General features: G+C 56.6%; 1 protein-coding gene across 1 annotated transcript; it reads left to right on the top strand.

The window, feature by feature from the left end:
* Positions 1–638: 638 nt before the first annotated feature.
* Positions 639–20,632, top strand: PUF60 (poly(U) binding splicing factor 60). The gene is made up of 11 exons (XM_054167205.1): positions 639–706; positions 7,181–7,276; positions 9,139–9,228; positions 10,183–10,233; positions 14,003–14,164; positions 14,572–14,664; positions 15,753–15,966; positions 16,488–16,678; positions 18,608–18,743; positions 19,591–19,826; positions 20,209–20,632. The coding sequence occupies exons 1-11, from the start codon at positions 680–682 to the stop codon at positions 20,506–20,508; spliced, it is 1,596 nt and encodes a 531-aa protein (XP_054023180.1). The 5' UTR covers positions 639–679; the 3' UTR covers positions 20,509–20,632.
* Positions 20,633–21,679: the final 1,047 nt, after the last annotated feature.

The following is a 21,679-nucleotide window of genomic DNA, read 5'->3' on the forward strand; positions in this document are numbered from 1 at the left end:
GCCTGGGACAGCCGGGGCTGCGCTTTCATCACCTCCACCACGGCCCCGGCCGGGCTCTGCCCCCAGGCGCGTCCGGCAGCGGCGGCAGCTGCTGGGCACCCCCGAGAGGGTTCCGGCGGCAGCAGCTACGCTGCAGCCTCGCACTGCCCGGTCCCTGCAGTGACCACCGGCGCGACCAGGGAAGGACTCCCCGCGGCTGGTGCCGACAGGGCTCCCGGGGCGGCAATTGCCGCTGAGCTGGGGTCCCCCGGTACCCATAAGCCCCTAGACCCGGGTCCGGTGCGGCCAAAGACTCCTCCTGGGGCTAGGACAAACAGCCCTAGGGGGCGCTAAAAGCCGCCGCTACCGAGCCGAGGTCCCCCGGTCCCTGACAAGCTCGGGCCCCCACTGAGTGCGGCCAGGGAGCCGCCGGGACCGGCGCAGGCAGGGCCGCGGGGCGCTGAGGCCAGGGACATCCCCGGGGCTGCGGGGTGAGGGTGCTGAAGGCTGAACGGACGGAGCCAGCGGCAAAGGAACGAGGCTGGAGCCACACTCGCAGCATCACCTCCCTCCCGCAGCTCTCGCGAGAGTCCCCTTTACCACACCGTACCGGCGCCGCAGCTCTCGCGAGAGTTCGCCCTTTCCCGCGCCCTGTGGGGCTCTCGCGAGAGCCGCTGCTGGAGCCGACGGGGTGGACAAGATGGCGGCCACGACGACCATCGCTCTGGTGAGCGGCGAGCCCGGCCTGGCCTGGGCTGCTCTGCTCTGGGCGCCGCCGGTCGCGGCGCAGTGAGGGAGAGTGGCTCGCTTCTGCTCGGCCCAGGGGATGCGGGCGCGCTGAGCCGTGCTGAGCCCCGCTGGGGTTTGGGGCGGGCTGGGACCGTCGCGTCTGGCCGCTGGACAGGGCCTTCACTATGCTGGGCCTCTGTGGGGGACAGTGGGGGCTTCGGGCCCGCCGTTGTTCGCGGGAGGTCTTCCCGCCTACACCGGCCCTTTCGCCCCTCTCCCCCCCGGCCCGGGGCCCTGTGGGTGAGGGTTCCGCTGGCGCAGCCGAGCCTCCGCTGCTCTGGGCCGCCGCCCCACCGGGCCTCGCTGGCAGAGGTTGCCACAGCCGGGACCGGCGGCGTGTCCGAACGAGTGGTCCAAGGCTCTGCACGGTCTTCTCTGCCAGCAGTGTTGTGCTTCCCCGTCGGTGTCTGCCGTGTGCTTTGTGCTGGCCCCGGTGCTTTGGCAGCAGGTTTCACGGTGCTGAGATCCGCGCTCTCTGCTCTCTTGGGGCTTGTTTGCTGAGTTCCGAACACCCAGCCAGGTGCTGGCGGGCCGATACGAGTATTTAGCTTTCAGCCTGCGGTTAATGGGTGAGCTGCGGGCCGCTCTTCCTGGCAGAACGGGTTTGGTGCCCTGTTGGGGGTGGTAGCTTTGTGTTTCCTATCGCTCCTTTCATGCACTCAAGAGAAGATCGCAGCAGCATCGGTCTTTAGGAGTTCTTTGTAGTTTCGGGAACGTTCTTCAGAGCTCTCCAGAGCAGAGAAAGCAGGGGAGGTCTCGTTTCTGAGGCTTGCTTGTTTTCTTTGTGAGTTAAGCTTAAATAGTGAAAGTACTTTCCTAGGGCACCTTTCAGCCTTCCTTAGACCATTCCTGTTATTTTTGGCTGCCTGTGGAATTTTGTAAAATGGAAATGGCAACCCTCCAAGGTGTCCAGCCTCCCGGGCAGGAAGCCTGTGCTGTAACCATGGATTCTGGGGAGCTGCAGGGGAGGTGACCAGGCTCATGGGGAGCATCCAGACATCTCCATCTGCTTGTGGAGTACTGGGTTGGATGGACCACTGGTGTGCCATAGGAACATGTTTTAGTCTTCTTGTGTTTTTTGCTTTCCCCCATTAATGGCATCATAGGAAGTGTTGGCCAACAGGCACCTTGTCCATGCCAGAGCTCTCATTCCCTTGAGCTCAGAGCTGTGACAGGTTCTCTTTTCTTTCCATATGGCCTGCACATGTCCCAGTGTGTGTGGGATGGAGCTGTGCAGTGTTCAGAACCTCATGAGGACCAGCAGAAGGTGCCTCAAGACTGTGTGTATCTCTTCCTTCCTTCTGGCCTGCAGTTCTCCAAACAGATCTCTTCTGGGTGTTTGGGGTAGCTCCTGGTTCCTGTACTGCTGCCCCAGGCGAGCTGTTTGCAATGGTGGTGGGGAGCTGTTGGTGTGTGCTGCTTGAGGGGACAGTGGGCACAGAGGCAGAGTTCCACGGAAGTCTTGGTCATGGGACTCTGGGGGGGGGCTTCCCAATAACCTGATGACTGGGATCTGTCAGTGTTCAAAGTGGAACCACCTGTTAAAGTGTTGGCTGGTAAACATCTTGCTAGAGAAGCTGCAGCACCCTGAGCCATTCAGTGCCACCACTTTTGGAGTCAGCCCTGTGGAAGTGGCACTGTGCCACAGCTTGAGACACTTCTATTGGAAATGCTCCTTCAATGCCTCCTTGCCCTCAGTGGCTACCTCAGGGTGGCACAGTGATTGGGATTTACCTCATTTCTTGCTCTTGTGAGCTTTTTTGCCCATTTCTATGTTCCCTGCACTCTTCCCAGGCTCTTGCCATCCTTCACCATAGCCACACAATGCCTGGGGTTCTGCCCTCACCTGGGGTGGGCTCTGGACTTGATGAGTTCTGGCTCGGCACTTTCATGAGAAGCTCATCCTGGAAGGTTTAATTGTGGCCACGTTGGAGGATGCTGTTCCAAGGCTCCTGCATGCAGCAGCATGGGGACTAGGACCATCCAGAATGTTACCTGAGCCCTCAGCCTTTCAAAGGGCAGTGGCCTGGTGGCCCTTTGCTGGGCTTTCCCCAACTGCTCAGTGTTGTGTTGGGGTTCCAGGAGTGATGAGGTGTCCTGTGTGGTCTGAGGAGTGAGCTGAGAGTTGAAACCTGAGGTGCAGGTGATCTCTGAGCTGATGGCAGAGAAGTGACCCTGCAGAGTATGGTGCTGCACACAGAGAAACATCTTGGAGTTGGTTTTGGTCCAGGATTCCATCAGATGCAGTGCAGATGTATCTTGAGGAGCTGTCCCAGGGCATACAGACCACTGTGGGTGTGCTTAGCACTGTCCCTGTTCTCAGGTGTTGGGTGTGCAGAGGATTGGTGCTCTGGATGGCTTGGGTCATGCTGCTGGGCAACATCAGTCACATCTGTCATGGGATCTCCTTGTTCATCTGCTGCTGGCCAAATGTGCAGGGATGTGAGCAGCTGGGTCACGAGGTGCCAGAGCAATGACACCTTTTGGAAGGCTTTAATCCTCTCCAATCTCTGCAGAACACACCTGGAAGTGTGGACATGCCCTGTGCCCAGGATCTGGGTTCTAGACAACCCATGAGCACTGCTGTTCCTGCTTGGAATAAAGTGTTCCGTTGGGGAAAGAGGGATGGTGAAAGGTCCTCCTGCATTAAGGTTTGCAGAGGGTCAGGGTTTGCATCTGGGTGCACTGAGACCGAGAAGAGTGTAGCCAGCAGGTCAAGGGAGCTTCTAACCTCTCTACTTTGCGCTGTTGAGGCCACAACTGGAGAACTGGGGCTGGTCCTAGGCTCTCCAAGAGAGACAGGGAGCTGCTGGACAGAGTCCAGTGGAGGCTGGGAAGATGCTGAGGGGCCTGGAGCATCTGTGTGAGGAGGAAAGGCTGAGGGACCTGGGTCTACTGAGCCAGGAGAAGAGCAGCCTGAGAGGGGATCTGGTCAGTGCTCAGCAAGAGATAAAGGGTGGGTGGGCAAGGGGACAGGGCCAGATTCCTCCCAGTGGTGACCAGGGACTGGCTGAGGGGCACTGGGCACAAACTGGAAGCAAGGAGGTTCCCTCAGGGCTTGGAGGGCAGGAGTTCAACCCACCTCAAAGGGCCCAGCAGTGCTTGTAGCAACAGGTACTCTGCTCACTCCTTTCCTGAAGGAGGGTCCTTTCCTGGTCCTCTTCTCAATTCTTCTCCCAGTTCTTGTGCCCTGCTGCCTGTCACAGATGGTTTAGATGGGGATGCTCTCAGTTGTAGAGCACCAACTACCCTTCAGTAGGTCCTCTGCTGCCCAGCAGACTCCAGTTCATGAGGCTAGTGGCCCTTGCACTCTGCTTTTCTTCTCCCAAGTCCCATAGCTCATCAAGGGTACTACTGAAAAGCTGAGGCGAAGTGGGACAGCAGAAGGTGTGGGCTTTGCTTACAGAGGGTCTGCAGAGGACTGAGGAGGACTCTTGGAAGCCTTTGCTAGCAGATACACAAGGTGTAAATGAGGAGAGCTGGTAGAATGGGTTTTAATTCTCTCTTTGAATGTTCTACAACTGAAATGAATCCTGGAGCCTTCCTGCCACCATCACTGTATTGTGACCATCTAGGTGGAGATGGTTTGGTGGTGACCTGGCAGTGCTGGGTTGATGGTTGGGCTTGATCTGAAAGGCCTCTTCCAACCCAAACAGTTCTGCGATTCCATGGTTGGCTTTGGTGGTCCAAGTGGGCTGACCTGGGAGCAGCTTGGCAATGAGTACAGGAAATGCTTCAAGCCCATTTTCTGCTCTGACCTGTGTTTTTTCCATTGTTGCCCTGCGACCAGTGATATTCTCAGACACCTGCTCAGCCTCACGTGTGTCTGCTCTGAACAGATCAGCCTGTTTGGCCATCTCAGTGGTGAGCACTGGCCTGAGGAAAAGCATGTGTTCTGCTGGCTGACACAGGCAGAACTTCAAAGAACAGCAATGGTGGGTTCATGTCCTGCTGCTTTAAGCTGTAGAGGTGGTGAGATAAATGCCCCCTGCAGTGGGACCATCCTGCTGTGACCATGCTCTTGACGTGTCCTCTGCTGCAGTGATCGGTAGGAATGTGGTGGATGAATCAGCCCAGTCCTGCATCTGCGAGAAGAGGACAGGGTTCTCCTGTGGGCAGGTGCTCCTAGTCCAGTGGTGTCTGAGGTGAATGAGCTTCTGGAGGATCTTTTGGTAGAGGGTGGCTGGATAGCTTGGTGGCACACGTGGTGTTCAAGGGTGGGAAGATGAAGGGGTTAGGGTAGGCTGGGGCAGGCTGGGACCAGCTGTGTCCTGCCAGCTCTCTCTGGAGTCTGTCTGTTCCAGAGGAATGTGGCTCTGGTTTGTACCCAGTGACAGAGACCTTGGTTCATGGGCTGAGTGAGCAGCATCAGCGCCACTCCTTGGTCACTGGGGGAACCCTCGAGGGCAGGGTCCCTGTCACAGCTGGGAGGGGTGACAGTGAGGACACTTCAGTGTCACTATCCTGCATCCCACATGTAGGGGACATGAGCAGATGGGCCAGCAGCTGGGGATCACAACCTTCATGGCAGGTGCTTAGTGATCTTGGCATTGAGGGGCTGGCACTGGAGCTTCTGTTCTCTATTGAGACCTTGCCATGGCTGTAGGTGGTTCAGATCCTGCCTGGCATTTGGGGCTCTTGTCTCTGCATTCTCATCCTTTTTGGTGGGGGGACTTGCAGGTTCCTCCCTTGGGCCTGGGCCAAGCTGCCCTCTGAGAAGCTGCTGCTTCTCTCCTCTCTGCTGCATGCTCTGAGACTTGGCAATTTTTGTGGTCCCAAAGTAGCCTTTAGAACCCAAGTGCTAAACTGAGGTCACTGTGGAAATGTGCTTGAGCTGCAACTGCATTTGGGTGGTGTCTGTCACTGCTGTGGGAGAATCCAAGTGGTTAAGGTGTCTCCTCAGCACAGCCAGGATGCTGTGCACAGCAACATAAATACCCTTGGTGAGAAATGGGGCTGCTGGAGAACGTGGTCACGGAGGATTCTGCTGGCTGCAGGGTGGTACCACAGCAGGGCTGGTGTGCTCTGGAGCAGCTGTCCTTGTGGTGATGTCTGTGTGCTTGCACCTCACCACCCCCTGTCTGACACTTCTCTGAGGTCTTGAGAGCTCTTCAGCAGCTTTCCCATCAGTGTGTCCCTGTAGGGGTGGAGAGGGTGCCATGAGGGATGCATTTTGTGTGCAGCCATGGTCAGGATCTGGTGCTTCTGAAAAACGTTTTTCTCCCTGAGGCTTCAGGTGTGGCCAAACCCCAGCCTTTTCTGCTTTGCCTTCTGCTGTTGTGTTCATGAGATCTGGGTGGACCTGTAAGGGGGTATTTTTTCCTTTGAGACCTTTGTGCCCAACCTCTTGAATCATTAGCCAGCATCCACCCATACCACCAGTGATGGTCTTGCATGAATGGGAGGGAGGTCAGCAGGACACCTCGCTGCTCCTTCTGTACCACTTGCTTTGATGTCCTTTTTCCCAGGGCCAGCTGTCTCTTTGCCAGGAAAGCTGCTGTGGGTTTGCCATCTGGTGGGTCTGGTCCTTCCTCTGCACTGGGCTGTTCCAGGGTGCTTCCATATGTGAATTTTTGTTGGTTTGACTGGGGAACTGGAACATCTGTCAGGAGGCTTTTAATGACAAACCCTCTTGACTGGGAATGGTCCTGGCACTTTGGGATGCCACACAACACTCTGAGGGTAGCAGCTGGCTGTTGATCAGGAAGAGCTGAGCTGCTGATTCTCTTTAACCTAACTCAGGCTGATGGGCACACCTTGGAGATACCTTCTGGTGCTTTGTGTTGGGGGGAACCATGGACCAAGTGTTTGACAGGAAGAGACTCCAGGGTGGAAGGGGTGTCTGATGCAGAGAAGTCAGAAATCTCCAAATCACCCAGCAGGGTGATGTTGTGTGTCTGAGCTTGTGAAAGGGTCATTTCCATGGCTCAGGGGCTGCTTTTTGGAGCTGCTGTTGTTGGGTTGGGAGCCTGCAGGGGTAGGTGGTGCCCTTGTGGACAGCACTTCCCTGTTCTTGGGTATCTGGAGCAGGATGTGGGAGCTAAGAAGGGGTCAGAGGAGACTTCAGAGAGGAACTTGAGAAACCAGGGGAAAAACAGTATGGGAAGGGATGAGAGAAGATAGGAGAGGGGTCCAGTGAGCCTTTAGCTGTTGGGAGGTGGGTTGGAGGTGATGGGAATGCAGAGCAGGGATCATTTTATCTCCTTTGGGCTGAGAAACTGCTGGTGGGGAGCTCTGAGTGCCCAGTGTGGCATCAGCCCTTACACTGGTGGGGCAGTTCTACTTTAGGAACAGCCAGATGTTTGTGGACAGGTTTGGGAAGGCTTCTCTTGGTGAGCTCTGAGTCCCCTGGGTTCAGGCTTTGAAGGAATTCATCCCTTGTGTGTTTCTCACAAGCATTCTGTCTCCTCAGGGCACAGAGTCCATTAAGATGGAAAATGGACAGAGCACAGCAGCCAAGCTGGGGCTTCCTCCCCTCACACCAGAGCAGCAGGAGGCTCTCCAGAAAGTGAGTAAACCTGATGTCAGTTTTCTTCTCAGTGCTCTCCTCTGCCTGGGGGTTGGTTTTGGTTGGTGTTTTTCCAATTATTCTCTATTCCTGATGTTGTCAAAGGGAAGTGGTCTGCCAGGGACACGTCTGGGGTCATGGCTATGCTGTGCCTGGATTCAGCCACCCCTGTGCCCAAGAGCTCTTTAGTTTAGGTGGCTTTTTTGGGGAGCACGATGTGGAATTTGCTGTTGGGGTGGGGAGAGTGGTTTTGAACTGCAAAACCCCAAAATGATGAGTAGATAAGATCTGAACATCAGGTCATTGTAAGACAACATGCAGCTGCCACAGCACTGCTGTAGGGAGCAGTCTGTGCTCCACAAGCAGTAAGTGTTTGAGATGCTCCAGCTGGGCTTTTGTTTCATCCACACGGGAACACATCACAGAATGTCTCTGTTTTCCCCTCTGCTCTTCCTCACGTTGTAAAGAGGCTCAGTAGGCAGCAGTTTTGTAGATTCACAGAATGGTTTGGGTTGGAATGGACCTTAAAGGTCATCTAGTTCTAACTCCCGTGGGCAGGGACACCTCCCACTAGACCAGGTCTCTCAAGGCCTCATCCAACCTGGCCTTGAACACCTCCTGGGCAACCTGTTCCAGTGTCTCACAACCCTCACTGTAAAATACTTCTTCCTAATCTCCAGTCTAAATCTGCCCTCCTTGAGCTTCAGTCCACTTGAGCTAGCCTGGCTGAATCCAGCTGAGGCTCCAGGCCAGCTCTGATGGCTGGTCCTGTCTTACACAGCCAGTTGGGAGGCTCCTTCTGGCTTGTGCCCACCTTCCTGAGGGGAATGAGCAGTGCTCGGCTGAGAGCTCTGGCAAGCAGAGCTGAGCAAAGAGGGGAGAGAAATCAAACCTAGGGCCTGTGGGAGCTGTGGGTAGGAGGCCCTGGTAGGCCATCAGAGCCCTGCTGTCGGTGGGCTCCGTGTGGGTGTGCCCTGCTGTGCAGCTGCCTGTGTGTGGTGGCTCTGGGTGTGGAGCGGTGTCTCCGTGGCTCACGGCTGTGACTCCCCTTGTCCGTTTCCAGGTTCCGAAGCTCACGCCTCACATCCACGGCTTAGAGCCTGCTGTGCCCTGGCACCTCCCAAACCTGCAGCCAAGGAGAGCAGGTGCCCAGGGGTCGGCTCGGCGTGTGCCCTGCCCTGGGGCTGGGCATGGCTGGCTGTTAGGTGACAAAGCCTCCATGCCAACACCACCAGGTGTGAAGTTCAGGCTTTGTCAAATCCGTAGAGTGCTGAAAGCAAGGACAACTGAGGCTTGTGCCAGCAGGCAGGAGCTGGGTGTGGAGCACTGAAAGCCAACCAAGCCCTGTGTCTGCAGGCTGGAAGCAGAGGAGCTGCAGTGTTGTAGACAGCAGAAGCAGCAGGTCCTCCAGGCTAGAGCAGGCCAGATGTGATGGGAGAGAGGGAGTGCCCAGTCAAGAGACTGGACTGGGGAGGTGGAGGCCCTTCCCTTCTGTAGAAACTTTGTCCAGATGCTCTCTGAATGGAGAGGACTTGAAGGAGGCTCTGTCCTGCCCTCATCCCAGCAGGTAAGGTGCTGTGGTGGGACCCAGGGGCCGAGGGCGGAAGTGGGGAACGCTGTGTCCAGTGCATGCTGCTCCCTACCGTGGTGCCCTGCTAGCCTTCTGCTCCAGCTCTGTGCTGTGCTCCAGGGTTCAGAGCCCCGCAAGGAGGACCAGGATACAAGTGAGCTGGTGGTGGTGCCCAGGGCTGGAGCACCCACAAGTCCCAGTGGTGTGGTGCTGGGGAGCTGTGGTGTGGAGCCAGCCGTCCCTCCCTGCACCCTGGTGCCGTCCTGCGCCCACAGCTCCTGTCTCTTTCCAGGCCAAGAAGTACGCGATGGAGCAGAGCATCAAGAGCGTGCTGGTGAAGCAAACCATCGCCCACCAGCAGCAGCAGCTCACCAACCTGCAGGTGAGAGCCCCCGGGTGCCCCCGCGCTGCCTCACCTCCCCCAGGCGGTGGAGTTCTTGTGCTCAGAAGCAGACACAGCCCTGAGGCCTCCCTGCAGCCAGGTGCTGCCTGGTGTTTCCACAGTGAAATTCAACTATGAAGGGTCTTCAGCCCACCAAAGAAAACCCCCTTTGCTCTCCTGCACAAATTGCCCCACATTGCCCTGGTTTGAAGAGGACATTTCTGAGGGTTTCTCCCTTGCTGGCTGACCAAATGCTTCCTGAAGTGCCAGAAGCCAAAATGTTTGTTCTGGGTTTTGGTTTTGACTCCTGTTTCAGGTGATGTCCAGGGTCATTGGGAAGTGTCCTTCACCACCTCCTCTGCCCGAGGGGACAGTCCCTGTGTCCTGTGTCCCAGCAGTGCTGTCCTATTGCCCTCATCCAAGCACATCCCAGAGACCTTCTGTTGCTTGTTCCTGCCAGTGCTGGAGTGCCATTGCACTGAGAGCACCTAACTAGAGTGGAAATCTCCCTGCAGAGGGGTACTGGTCACGTCTCACTGCCCTCTGCTCCAAGGGACATGGATGTTGCCCCCAGCAGCAGTGTGGGTGGCCTGGCCATGGGGCAGCTCAGGGCTGTGGGTGCTTCTGAGCCTCTGCTCTAGTTGAGGGGCTCCTTGTTAAGGCTGGGGGTGAGCCAACGAGAGTGGTTGCAGAGGTTACTGTTGCCTTGAGTCCCCCCTGGGAAGAGAAGACCCTGCTTCCTGAGGCAGTGGCAGCAGCAAAACTCCACCCTGGCCTGGTGGGACTGGCATCTGCAGGCTCCCCGCGCCGGACAGCCCTGGGGAGCAGGCAGTGAGGGGCGAGGAAGGAGAGGCCTCTGCCGCAGTCCCTGTGCCGCCGCCTGCTTGAGTTTGTACAAACAGCCGTAGTATGCTCAGCTCCAACAGACTGAACTCTGTCTTTACTGTCTTTCAGATGGCAGCAGTGACAATGGGCTTTGGAGATCCTCTCTCACCTTTACAATCGGTCAATAGACATATTCACTTCTTCTGGGGCACTTTGTCTTAGTCAGGGCCTAGTGTGGGGACCTACCTAGTGGTGATACAATGCTCTTAACTCCACCCAGCACCACCCTCCCACATCCCCACCTGTTATGGACAAGCACCACAAGCAGAGGCCAAGTGTAAGCTCCCCAGAGAAGACCCTAGGCTGGGTGCAGTCTACTGAGACACGGGCAGTCGGGGTCCTGCAGTCAGGTGGCAAAGCCAGCGTTAGATTTCCAACAGCTCTGAACGCACCCGTGCGATTGTGGCAGCTGCATTTCTAGGGATGCTGCAGTTCTGAGGTCCTGACCCAAAACTAACTGCCAAGGTAACTCACCAGTGGGCAAGTTCTCGGCCAACAGAGCACCGGAGAGCTGGCAGCTGCGGTGCTGGGGAGGACTGGGGCACTCCAGGCTGGCAGAACACGGTGCAAGACTGCTCTTTACTGTGCATGTGTCCAGACTAGGTGAACATGGCATGTTCCACAGACCATGAACACAGGATGGAAGTAACAGAGCTGCAGAAACACCCAGAGAACCTGTGCAGCCCCCTAGTGCTGGAACCTCTAATCAGATGCCACCAAGTGCTTAACTACCTGGGACTGTCCATCCCCTCCTTTTGTTGGGCACTGGCCCCTCAGCCCCCCTGGAAGGATTTCATTTGTAAATTCACCTGTCAGTATTTTTCCATCTCATTGGAGTGCAAATGCAACCAGAGCCTCCCACAGCAAAGGGAAAGCTGCACCCAAACTAAGCCTTCCTCCAGTGCTGCCCCAGCAGTGTCAGCTGGGGAGCCACAGTAAATGTCAGTGGGGAGTGAGTTTGGAGTGTCCACCTCAGTGGGAGCTTGGCGGAGTAGCTGCCTGAGCCCTCGCACTCCAGTAACACCAGTGAAGGGAGGGGCTCCCTGGAGAGCATAGCTCTGTCCCTTTGGCTTAAAACCAAAAAGCTGAGGCTCATTACTCCCAGATGGGCAGCAGATAAATGTGTGCTGATGGTGGTGCAGGAGCTCTTTCATTTCTCCTCATGGCTGGGTTTGAGTTATTCTCCCAGAACATTCCTCCTCTCCAGGGTCAGACGGCTGCTGGTGGACAAGCCAGGAGTAGTGGTTGCACTGAATTCGCCCAGTGCAGTTAGGGTGCCCTGTCCTCAGCAAGTGCCCAATCCAAAAACCCCCAGGAGCGTAGGAAGTGCCCACAGAACCCTGCCCAACACTTTGTCCTGTTGACCAGACTCACCAGTCCCTAGCTGGAGGAGGTGCAGCCTCTGCTTCCTGTAGCAGTGTCTCAGTGCCTGAGGTTGTAGCTCCCCCTCCTCCCAGCACTGCATCAGAACCAGCACAACTTCCTGGCCTTGTAGTGAAGCTGAAGCCAGATGAACCTTTGTTCAGAGGAGCACTCCCGAGGGGATGTTTGGCTTGTCCTGAAAGTAACCTCCACAGGCCCTTGGCAGCAGCCCCACCTAGACACAGCTGTCAGCTGCTGCCTTTGTGAAGGCTGCAGGTACTTCAGGCTCCACTTTGTGGGTGGAGAAGGAGGCCAGTAAAGCCCCCTTGGTGCAGCTGGTGATGACAATTGAGATTTGTGGTCATGAGTTACTGATGCTTTTGTGTGCTCAGTTCACAGCTCTACATCCCATCATCCCCCATGCCTGATGCTGCAGATCCCTGCTGGGGAGCCTTGTAGTCACCGTGGCCAGCTCAGCTCTGCCTTTTGTAGGCCCAGATCTCTAACATGATGTAGAGAGTCCTTCTCACTCCACCCTACCTGTTCTGTTAGGATCTCTGCAGCAGGGTAAGGTCTGGATGTCCTCCTGCAGAGGTTGCTGCCATAGGGGAGGACAATGCCATTTTCCTGCCCCTGCTGCACTGATAGAAGAAATGTCCTCAGGGTGTGTCTGGGCCCTCTAGAAAGGTGGGAGATCTCTCTGCCTGGAGTGCCTCATCAGGAAGCACTCCCAGCAGAGCATTAGTTGTTTGTCACAGTCTGTGGCACCAGGGGTGAGGCACTGGGACACTTGGGGTCAGGATGGTGGTGGCTCTGAACCTATGACGCCCCAGAGTGCACAGGCTGAGGGCTGCTGCTCACGGGCTTTCCTGCACCAGAGCTGGGAATGTGTTGGAGAAGCTGGGAGACAATCCACCTGCTCTGTGTGTGCCATAGTCCTCTAGTCACAGCCATGCAGAGTAAATTGAACACTGCCTGACACTTAATGTCACCTCAGGAGCAGCAGCACGGGGTGAGAACCTTTCCTCTTCATGGTGGCCCTGCCTTGCTCAGGGGCAGGAGCTGAGCCTTCACAGTTGGCTTCCTCCCATGGCAATGCCAGTCCCGAGTGGGCTGTGAAGGAGGAGGAGTTCTCCAGGTACAGTCCATGGGCCTTGAGCTACCTGCTCCCGTGGGAGGTGTCCCTGCCCATGGCAGAGGGTTGGAACTAGGTGATCTTTAAGGTCCCTTCCAGCCCAGCCCAGTCTGATTCTGTGACTGTCACAGATGGAATCCTGTCCCCAGACACCTCAGAGCCCAATGTGCTTCCTCCGCAGGCAGGCCTCTTGTTAAGGCCTCAGCAAAGACCCTCTTAAGCAGGTCTGGGACAGAGGTGGTAGTAGTCCAGAGCTCCCCAGTTGGTTCCAGCACTGCTGTGCTGGGAAAGGAGAGACCCCCAGCTCTGCATTGCATGTGCCCACTCTGCAGCGGCCCCTGGCCCTCTCTGCCCCACCACTGTCCCTCCTGTCCTTGCAGAGCAGGAGAATGCATCTCCAGTGTCCTGTAGCTTGCTGAGCATAGGGAGCTGCCTCCACAGAGACCAGGCTCTTGCCATGGTCCCCAGGAGGTGCAGCCAGGACCCATTGTCCAAGCTCTGCCAGCCCTGCAGGCAGCCTCTGCCAGAGCAGCCCCAAGGTCCTGGCAGGGTCAGCTGCTGCCTGAGTGCTGCTGCCAGAGGTGTCTGGGCTTGTCTTGCAAACAGCTTCTCAGGCAGGCCCAGGAGATAGCGCAGAGCCTCTCTCCCCCAGAGTAGTGCCCTGGGGGCTGCAGCCCCTTGGAGCTGGAGGGCAGGCAGTGATGAGTACTGGCACCACACAGGCCCAGCAGCTCCAGTGAACCCTTTAGGTCATGTTTTTTTGCTTTGCTCTTGAGTGAGGTGGACGTGGTGCCCAGTACTGGATCTCCTGCTGCCTGGGGCGGGTGTGTGGGGGGGTGTGCTGCCTGTGGGGGTGGGAAGGAGGTGCCCAGTTCCAGATCCTTTGCTGCCTGGGAGGATGGGGGTGGGAGGGAGTGCCTGGTGGTGCCCAGCATTGGATCTCTGCTGTCCCTTGTGGGAGGGAGTGGGGTGGGAGCACTGCTGGGAGCGTCCAGAACCAAGACCTTTGCTGCCTGGAGGGGGATCTGTCCTAGAGTGAAGTTATTTTCTCCTCCTGCCAGTGCTGCTGGAGCCGTGGTCGGGCTGGGGGGAGATGGGGGGTGTTAGACCTTGCCAGGGGGATCGGAGCTATGGCTCTTGAGGTGCCAAGCCCTGCCAGAGCTTTGGCTGCCCGGGACTGAGCTGCAGCTGTGCTGCTCTCCTGCTCCCGCGGTCTGTGCATCCAGCAGGGAAAGGCTTCCTCATACCACCTGTGCCAGGCTGTGCTGCAGCCCAGTGAGGAGCTACCTGCGGTGGGGCCATAGCTCCTGGGAGGATAGGAGTCTGGGAAGGAGGTCCTGGCATCCATGGCCACCCCCTGGTCTAACCAGCCAGTTCTTCTTTCCACTACAGATGGCAGCTCAGCGGCAGCGCGCCCTGGCCATCATGTGCCGCGTGTATGTGGGCTCCATCTACTACGAGCTGGGAGAGGACACCATTCGCCAGGCCTTTGCCCCCTTTGGACCAATCAAAAGCATTGACATGTCCTGGGACTCTGTCACCATGAAGCACAAGGTGGGTTGGCAGCCCTGCAGTGACTTGGTGGTTCTCTCTGAGTGCATGCAGGGAGGAAGGAGCCGTTGTCACCCTTGTGGAGAGGAGGATAAATGTCTGTGGCTGCTGCTGCCCTTGGCTCTGCGGGATTCTGCAGCGGGAACCAGACCTGGGTGGAATGGGGTGGGTGAAAGATGACCAGCAGCCCTGTGTGCAGTGGCCTTTGGCTGGTGGACCTCTTGCTGTGAGGCTCTGGGAACCTTGTGTCAGTTCTTCTGCACCTGATTCTCTGCTTTAATAAAAGCTTCTTGAAGGAGACAGCTCTTCTTGGCCAGAAGAGTACATGGGAGCTGTTGGCTGCCTCAGCCTAGTACTAGACTGGAGGCAGGATGGGGCTGGTGGTTCAACAGTGTGTCCTTCTGTCCCAGGGCTTTGCTTTTGTGGAGTATGAGGTTCCTGAAGCTGCCCAGCTGGCCCTGGAGCAGATGAACTCAGTCATGCTGGGGGGGAGGAACATCAAGGTGAGTAGCAGGCTGCTCAGGGGGTTCTGGTTCTCTTTGCTGGCATAAAGGCTTTGTCCCTCCAAACAGTTCTCACAGGGCTGTAGTGTGGGTAATTACCTCAAGTTTGTTCCTGATAGACCTTGGTGTTAAGCCTGTTGGGCACATAGTGGCACTGAATCCCCCAGCATGCTATCAATCCTAGGAACTTCTGGTGAGCCAGCTCAGGGCTTTCTGCCCACATGTGGGCTAGAAGTCTCTTGAGGACAGGACAGAGGTGATGGATGATCTTTTACTGCCTCCATCTTGTGTTGCTTGTCTGTGGGTGGCAAATGAGTAGCACCAGACTTTGCTTGGGCCTCGTGATAGTGAGGGACTTAAAGCAGAGGCTGCCCCTTGTTTCCAGAAAGAGACCTTGAGCACAAAGGTGAAACCATGGCTGTGTTTGTTCAGGTGGTCAGAGTGGGCTTGTGAAATGTTTAGGGGGAACCCAGCATTTTCTGTATTTCCATCTCTGCTACACTCTGTCTGCAGTGGGATGTCCAAGGGCTTGGGCTTGTAGGAGCCTCCAAAGGAAGGATGTAGAATTGTGCTTTGCTGGCAGGATGTTCTCAGCTCCTGGCAGCTCAAGGGATGTAAGTGGAGGAGATGTGGCAGAGGCTCTCAGTTCTCCTGCCATGTCCTACAGCAGGTGGGACCCCAGAGCTGGGTCAGCTGTGCCCTTCGCTGCTGAGGGCCTAAGAGATGTTGTTTGGCTGGAAGAGGGGCAGGGGCACGAACTTGAGCATGGGAAGTTCCAACTTAATGTGAGGAGGAACTTTAATTTAAGGATGATAGAGACCCGGAGCAGGCTTGCCCTAGAGGTGGTGGAGTCTCCATCTTTGGAGACATTCCAAACCTGCTTGGACATGTTCCTGTGTGACCTTCTCTAGGTGACCCTGCTGTAACAGGGGGGTTGGACTTGATGATCTCCAGAGGTTCCTTCCAGCCCTCACCATTCTGTGATTCTGTGAAGAGGCAGTGGGTGGCCAGTGCCTTCCTGCTGCAGCCCCTGGTGGTGCTGCTGGTGCTCCTCAAGGCTCAGGGGCTGCTTGCTGTGTGCTCTGCAGGTGGGCAGGCCCAGCAACATCGGGCAGGCGCAGCCCATTATCGACCAGCTGGCTGAGGAGGCGCGGGCCTTCAACCGCATCTACGTGGCCTCCGTCCACCAGGACCTCTCGGATGACGACATCAAGAGTGTCTTTGAGGCCTTTGGGAAGATCAAGTCCTGCACCCTGGCCAGGGACCCCACGACAGGGAAGCACAAAGGCTACGGTTTCATTGGTAAGTGGCTGGGGAGCTGCCATCCCTGGGGCTTTCGCTCTGGTGGGAGGAATTGCAATGGGACAGGATGAGACACTGGAAGAGTGTGCCCGGGGAAGTTGGGGATGCCCCCTCCCTGGAGGTGTTCAAGGCTAGGCTGGATGAAGCCTTGAGCAGCCTGGTCTAGTAGAAGGTGTCCCTGCTCATGGTGGGGGACTGCCCATAGTGGGGGGTGGGGGGGTTGGAACTAGATGATCTTTAAGGTCCCTTCCAACCCAAACCGTTCTGTGATTCTATGAAATAATCCTGGAGCAGGCCTGTGCCTGAGCTTGGAGCTGCAGTGAGCAGCCAGTGATGTTGAGTCACTGTTTTGTAGACTGAGGGATCCCTGCTGGCTGCAAGCAGCAGATCTGGTGGGAGGAAGGAGCTGAGCACCAGGGGCTCCTCACAGGAGCTCAGGGTGGCTTCTGCTGTGTGGGGAGAGAGGGGCTGGGTTTGAGATGAAGAGGGTGGCTGACAAATGCTTTTCTTCCTCGCTGCAGAATATGAGAAGGCCCAGTCCTCTCAGGACGCTGTCTCCTCCATGAATCTCTTCGACCTGGGGGGCCAGTACCTGCGGGTGGGCAAGGCTGTGACGCCCCCCATGCCGCTCCTGACGCCTGCCACGCCAGGAGGGCTCCCGCCGGCCGCTGCCGTGGCTGCAGCTGCTGCCACAGCCAAGATCACAGCACAGGTGAGGCCTGGGCCGCTACCACCCAGCCAGGGGCGTGGCACAGGTGTGCAGTGACAGCCAGCTATGGCCCCAAAGCTCATGGGGGAAGCACCTCACTTGGACCATGCTCTGCTCCCAGGATGTCACAGGCTGAAGCTTGCCCCTGACAGCAACATGTTTGAGGATTCCAGCACAGCTACTCAGAGCTTGGTGGGGGAGGATGAGAAGAGGACAGCAGTGATGAGGGAATGGGTTGCAGAGGCTGGAGAACCCCTGGGGGTACATGAAGAGGGGTGGGCTGATTAGGGCAGCGACAGCTGGGTGAGCAGCACTGTTGAAAAGACTCTGCCTGCCTGGTGAGGTGGCATGGCTGCAGTGGCTTAAGGCTGGCCAGAGACAAGAAGAAGCAGTAATGGAGCAGGACCAGTGTTGATGCAGCAGTACAGAGGTTCTCCAGTTGTTTTCCTGAAGTGAGAGAAGCTCTTGGCTATGCACTGCTGAAGGAGGGTTGCCTCTCAGAGCAGACCCCTATGTCTGTGTCCATTGTCCTTGCCCTGGGCAGCAGAATCTCCTCTTGTGTTGCCCTAACCCATGAAAGAAACCAGTCCCACCACTGCTGAGTTCTTGGGTTCCCTCAGGCCCAAGAGCTGCAGGGACATGCAGGCTGTGCATGCTTCCGGTGTTGGCTGGGCTTGGCCTTGTGAGGGGCTCTTCATTGAGAGCAAAGGCAGGAGCAGGAGGAGCTGCCACCACAGTGAAGTCCCCAAGCTGAGGACCTCTGCAGTCAGCTGAGGCTTGGCTGGAAGAATTACTTGGACCAGAATGACTTTGGGGGAAAAAATGTTAACTCTTCATGGGATGGTAGAGATTAGTCACAGACATCTCTGGGACATCTCTGGGAAATCTTGCAGGAGTCACTGCTGTGAGGAAAAGCTAAAATAAAGGTTCTAAGAGACCTCAGAAGTGCTGGGAAAGCTTGGTCCAGGCACAGATCTGGGCAGCCTGATGCCACGTGGCTGGACATGGATGATCATGGACTAGAGGGTGGAGCCTGTTTGTGTTCTTGCAGGGTTCCTGATTTTACATCACACAGTCATGGCCTGGGGGCTTCAATGTCACAGGGTTTAAGCACAAGCTGATCAGTCTGCTCAGTAGCTATCCAGAAATCAGGAACATGAGGGAGAAGCTTCAGGCAGACACAACTTTGGGTCTGCAGCCTGCCAAGGAAAGAGGAGGTGTCACCCTGCTGAGATGAAACCATGAAGAGAAGGTTTTGATTAGCAAGGATGAAGCCTGGGCAGTGCCAGTTGAACACCAGCCTTGCAGAAGGAGTGGGGAACTGAAGCTGTTGGGAGAAGGCTTTGTAGCTGTTTGGGTAAAAAGCTGGGGAAGCTGGTGACCAGAGGAGTCAGAGGTGACTGATGGTGGCCTGGGCAGAGCCCTGGCTGCCTCCAGAAGTGTTTCTCCTTTGTTAGCAGCATGAGGAGTTGGACCAAGGATGCTCCAGGGGGGAGCTGCTCTGTGGGGTGAAGCTCAGAGCCTTGGAGCTGCAGGGCCATGTTTGCTCATCTGGGGGTTTTGCTGTGAGTTTCTCCTGTGTAGACTGTTGCTCTGTGGCTGAGGAACAGCAACAGTGGGACCTGCTTTCAGGGAAACTGGGATCTGCAGGCACTGATCTCAGCCCAGCACAGGGAAAGCTTGGATCAAGCTCCAAAGGAAAGAGATTTCCTGGAGAAGCTGAGGTGCAGGGCCTGGCGTTCGGGGGACATGCCCTGCTAGATGAGCATGGCTGCCTTGGAGAAGGCTTGCACTTTGTGAGGGGAAAAATGAGAGCATCCTCTGGAGAGCTGAGGAATTGGGGGCCTCTGCCAGAAGCATCTGAGCCTTAGTTGGGTCCCCCCCTCTCTGGCTCTTTGATGCAGAGCTAACTCCTGGGCTTTTGTCTTGCAGGAAGCAGTGGCAGGAGCTGCAGTACTTGGCACGCTGGCAACCCCTGGGCTGGTGTCCCCAGCCCTGACACTGGCCCAGCCCCTGGGGGCATTGCCACAGGCTGTGATGGCAGCACAAGCTCCAGGAGTCATTACAGGTGTGTTGGCTCTTCTCTGTCACTTGTCACCTCTCACAGAGTAGGGTCTCTCTAGCTCAGGAAAGGTGGATGCTGAGACCCTGCTCCCTGCCCTGGAGCTACAATGACTTTTGTTAGTGCAGCAGAGCAGGGATTTGGTTTGGTGCAGGGCAAGGTGGGGGGTGGCTTCAGCCTGGAAGAGGGGAGCTTTACATTAGATATTGGGAGGAAATCTTTCCCCATGAGGGTGGTGAGACATGGAATGGTTTATCCAGAGAGGTTTTGGGTGCCTCATCCCTGGAAGTGTTCAAGGCTGGGTTGGTTGGGGCCTTGAGCAACCTGCTCTAGTGTGAGGGTAGGGGCTTGGAAGTAGATGATCTCAAAGGTCCCTTCCAGCCCAAACTATTCCATGAGATAAAGATATGACAGGGACATGAAGGTCAGAGCAAGGAGAGCACGGGATTCTGAGCGAAACTGGGCAGGTGTCCCTCCATGTGGGATCCTGCGCTCGTGCCCTCTGCGTGGGTGATGCATGAGCTGAGGGTTTGTGTCCTGGTGCTGTTGAGCTGCTGCTTCTGCTGTCCTGGGGCTTGTTAGAATCATGGGATTGGGTGGGTTATAATGACCATTAAGGTCGTTGAGTCCAACTATAAACACCACCACAGTCATTAAACCACGTCCCCAAGTGCCATGTCCATGTTTCTTGAACACCTCCAAGGATGGTGACTCCACCACCTTCCCTGTTCCAATGCCTGTTGGTGCAAAGGAACCCATCTGGACTCTGTCCCCCTCTCTGCCACCAGTGGTGTGCACCCAGGTACCACAGGGCTTTGGTTCTTCTGATGCCACAGAGCTTGTGCCCCTGCAGGTGTGACCCCCGCCCGCCCTCCCATCCCCGTCACCATCCCGCAGGTGGGAGTGGTGAACCCCATCCTGGCCAGCCCCCCGGCACTGGGGCTGGTGGAGGTGAAGAAGGAGAAGGAGGAGGAGGAGGTGCTGCAGGAGTCGGAGCGGCCGGAGATGCTGAGCGAGCAGGAACACATGAGCATCTCGGGCAGCAGCGCCCGCCACATGGTCATGCAGAAGCTGCTGCGCAAGCAGGAGGTGAGTGGCACTGGGGGGCAGCAGGAGGCACCCCCGGTAGGGCTCTCCACACCTGGTGTGGCTGTGTGAGGCTGCAGAGGCCACCTGCTTGCCTGCAGCTCATGGTGGTTCTCACTCTGCCTCTTGAGTCTTCTCATGGTTTCCCTGAAGGTTCAAACTGGTCACTGCCAGAAGAGCCCTGGCTGGGAGGTGTCTTCACTTGGCAACACCAAAGCAAACCTTGGTGGCCTTTTTGGCTTGTAGTCAATGGGGCTGGCATGTGGTCAGGGACAATTTAGTCCCATCTGTGTCTCTCAGGGACACTGACTTAGGGAGTTGTTTGGAAGAGACCTTGAAGAGCATCAAGTCCAACCATTAACTGATGTGTCCTTTCTCTCTGCAGTCCACTGTGATGGTGCTTCGCAACATGGTGGATCCAAAGGACATTGATGATGACCTGGAGGGAGAGGTGACAGAAGAATGTGGCAAATTTGGGGCTGTGAACAGGGTCATCATCTACCAGGAGAAGCAAGGAGAAGAGGAGGATGCAGAGATCATCGTCAAGATCTTTGTGGAGTTCTCCATGGCCTCAGAGACTCACAAAGCCATCCAGGCTCTGAACGGGCGCTGGTTCGCGGGCAGGAAGGTGGTGGCGGAGGTCTATGACCAGGAGAGGTTTGACAACAGTGACCTCTCGGCATGAACTGCATTCCAAGGACTTGGCCTGATGCCCTCTGCCCTGCCCGGCAGGATTTCGGCCGCGGGTGCCAACGTGGCAGGGTGGGCAGGGGTCTCTGGTGTACTCATAGCTGGGATAAAGGCTCAAAGCAAGCTGGTGGGCTCTGTGTGTGCGTGCCCCCGGGGCTGGTGGTGGGTGCTCTGTGTATGTGTGTGTGTGTGTGTGCGCCCCTGGGGCTGGCGGTGGGTGCTCTGTGTGTGTGTGCCCCCTGGGCTGGTGGTGGGTGCTCTGTGTGTGCCAGCATGTCCCCAGGGTTGGTGATGGGTGCTGTGTGTGTGTGCCTGCCCCTGGGGCTGGTGTGTGTGCTCTCAGCAGGATGGGCTGCAGGTGTCCTGGCTGGGGTGGGAGAAGTGCTGGGGTATGGCACCTGAAGGGCACCTGCAAGACAAACCTCTGGTCCTTATGCTGTGACAGTGACACAAACACCTCTTGCCTGGAGGGGAGAGTTCAGGGGGGCTTTTGTGAAGGTCTCAAAGCTTTGGTGATGCTGACAAAGCTGAAAGACACCAGCTGCAGCAACCTGTCCAGCTGAGGAGGAGCAGCAGAGTTAGCTTCTGGTAATGAGTTGAAGGGGCTGCTGCACTGCTTGGTGTGGGTGATGGGGGCAGAGCACAGACCTGAGATGATCTGAGAAGATGGACCTTTCTAGATCAGAAGCTCAGGTAAAGGAAGAATGATCTTGGAGGAGCTTCAGGAGGGACTGAGGTGAGCCTGCAGCTGTGGGTTTGGAATCCAGTGTTTGTAGTTTGTATTGGACACACAATGGAGCCTTCTGTGCTAGCCTGGACATCTGTGGTCACTGCTGAGCCAGTTGTGCTTTTTGCACTGCTCCTACCTGCTAGCTTGGATAACCACCTGCTTCCCACCCATTCCAAGTTAACTCCAAGCCTGGCCTCAGCTTGTTCTTGATGGCCCCTGCTCTTCTGTGGACCCGACAGGCCCTGGCTTTTCTTAGGTAGCCACCTGGTCCCAGCTCTTGGCCAGGTGGCTGCCCTGGCAGCCCTTCTTAACATGTTATCCTGACTCCTTCTCTTGAAGGCAGGTGACGAGACCTGCTGAATGTGCTGTGGCATTTGTCCTTTGTCAGCTGTGCTGGAGATGCCCCTGTGACCCCACTGGCCTCCCACAGCTCAGC

Source organism: Dryobates pubescens, chromosome 14 (genome assembly GCF_014839835.1).
Source record: "Dryobates pubescens isolate bDryPub1 chromosome 14, bDryPub1.pri, whole genome shotgun sequence".
Taxonomy (NCBI): domain Eukaryota; kingdom Metazoa; phylum Chordata; class Aves; order Piciformes; family Picidae; genus Dryobates; species Dryobates pubescens.

Coding starts and splice junctions, on each gene's coding strand:
- PUF60 (XM_054167205.1), top strand. CDS start 680: ATGGCGGCCACGACGACCATCGCTCTG. Junction 14,165..14,571: donor CTGTCACCATGAAGCACAAG/GTGGGTTGGCAG, acceptor CTTCTGTCCCAG/GGCTTTGCTTTTGTGGAGTA. Junction 14,665..15,752: donor TGGGGGGGAGGAACATCAAG/GTGAGTAGCAGG, acceptor TGTGCTCTGCAG/GTGGGCAGGCCCAGCAACAT.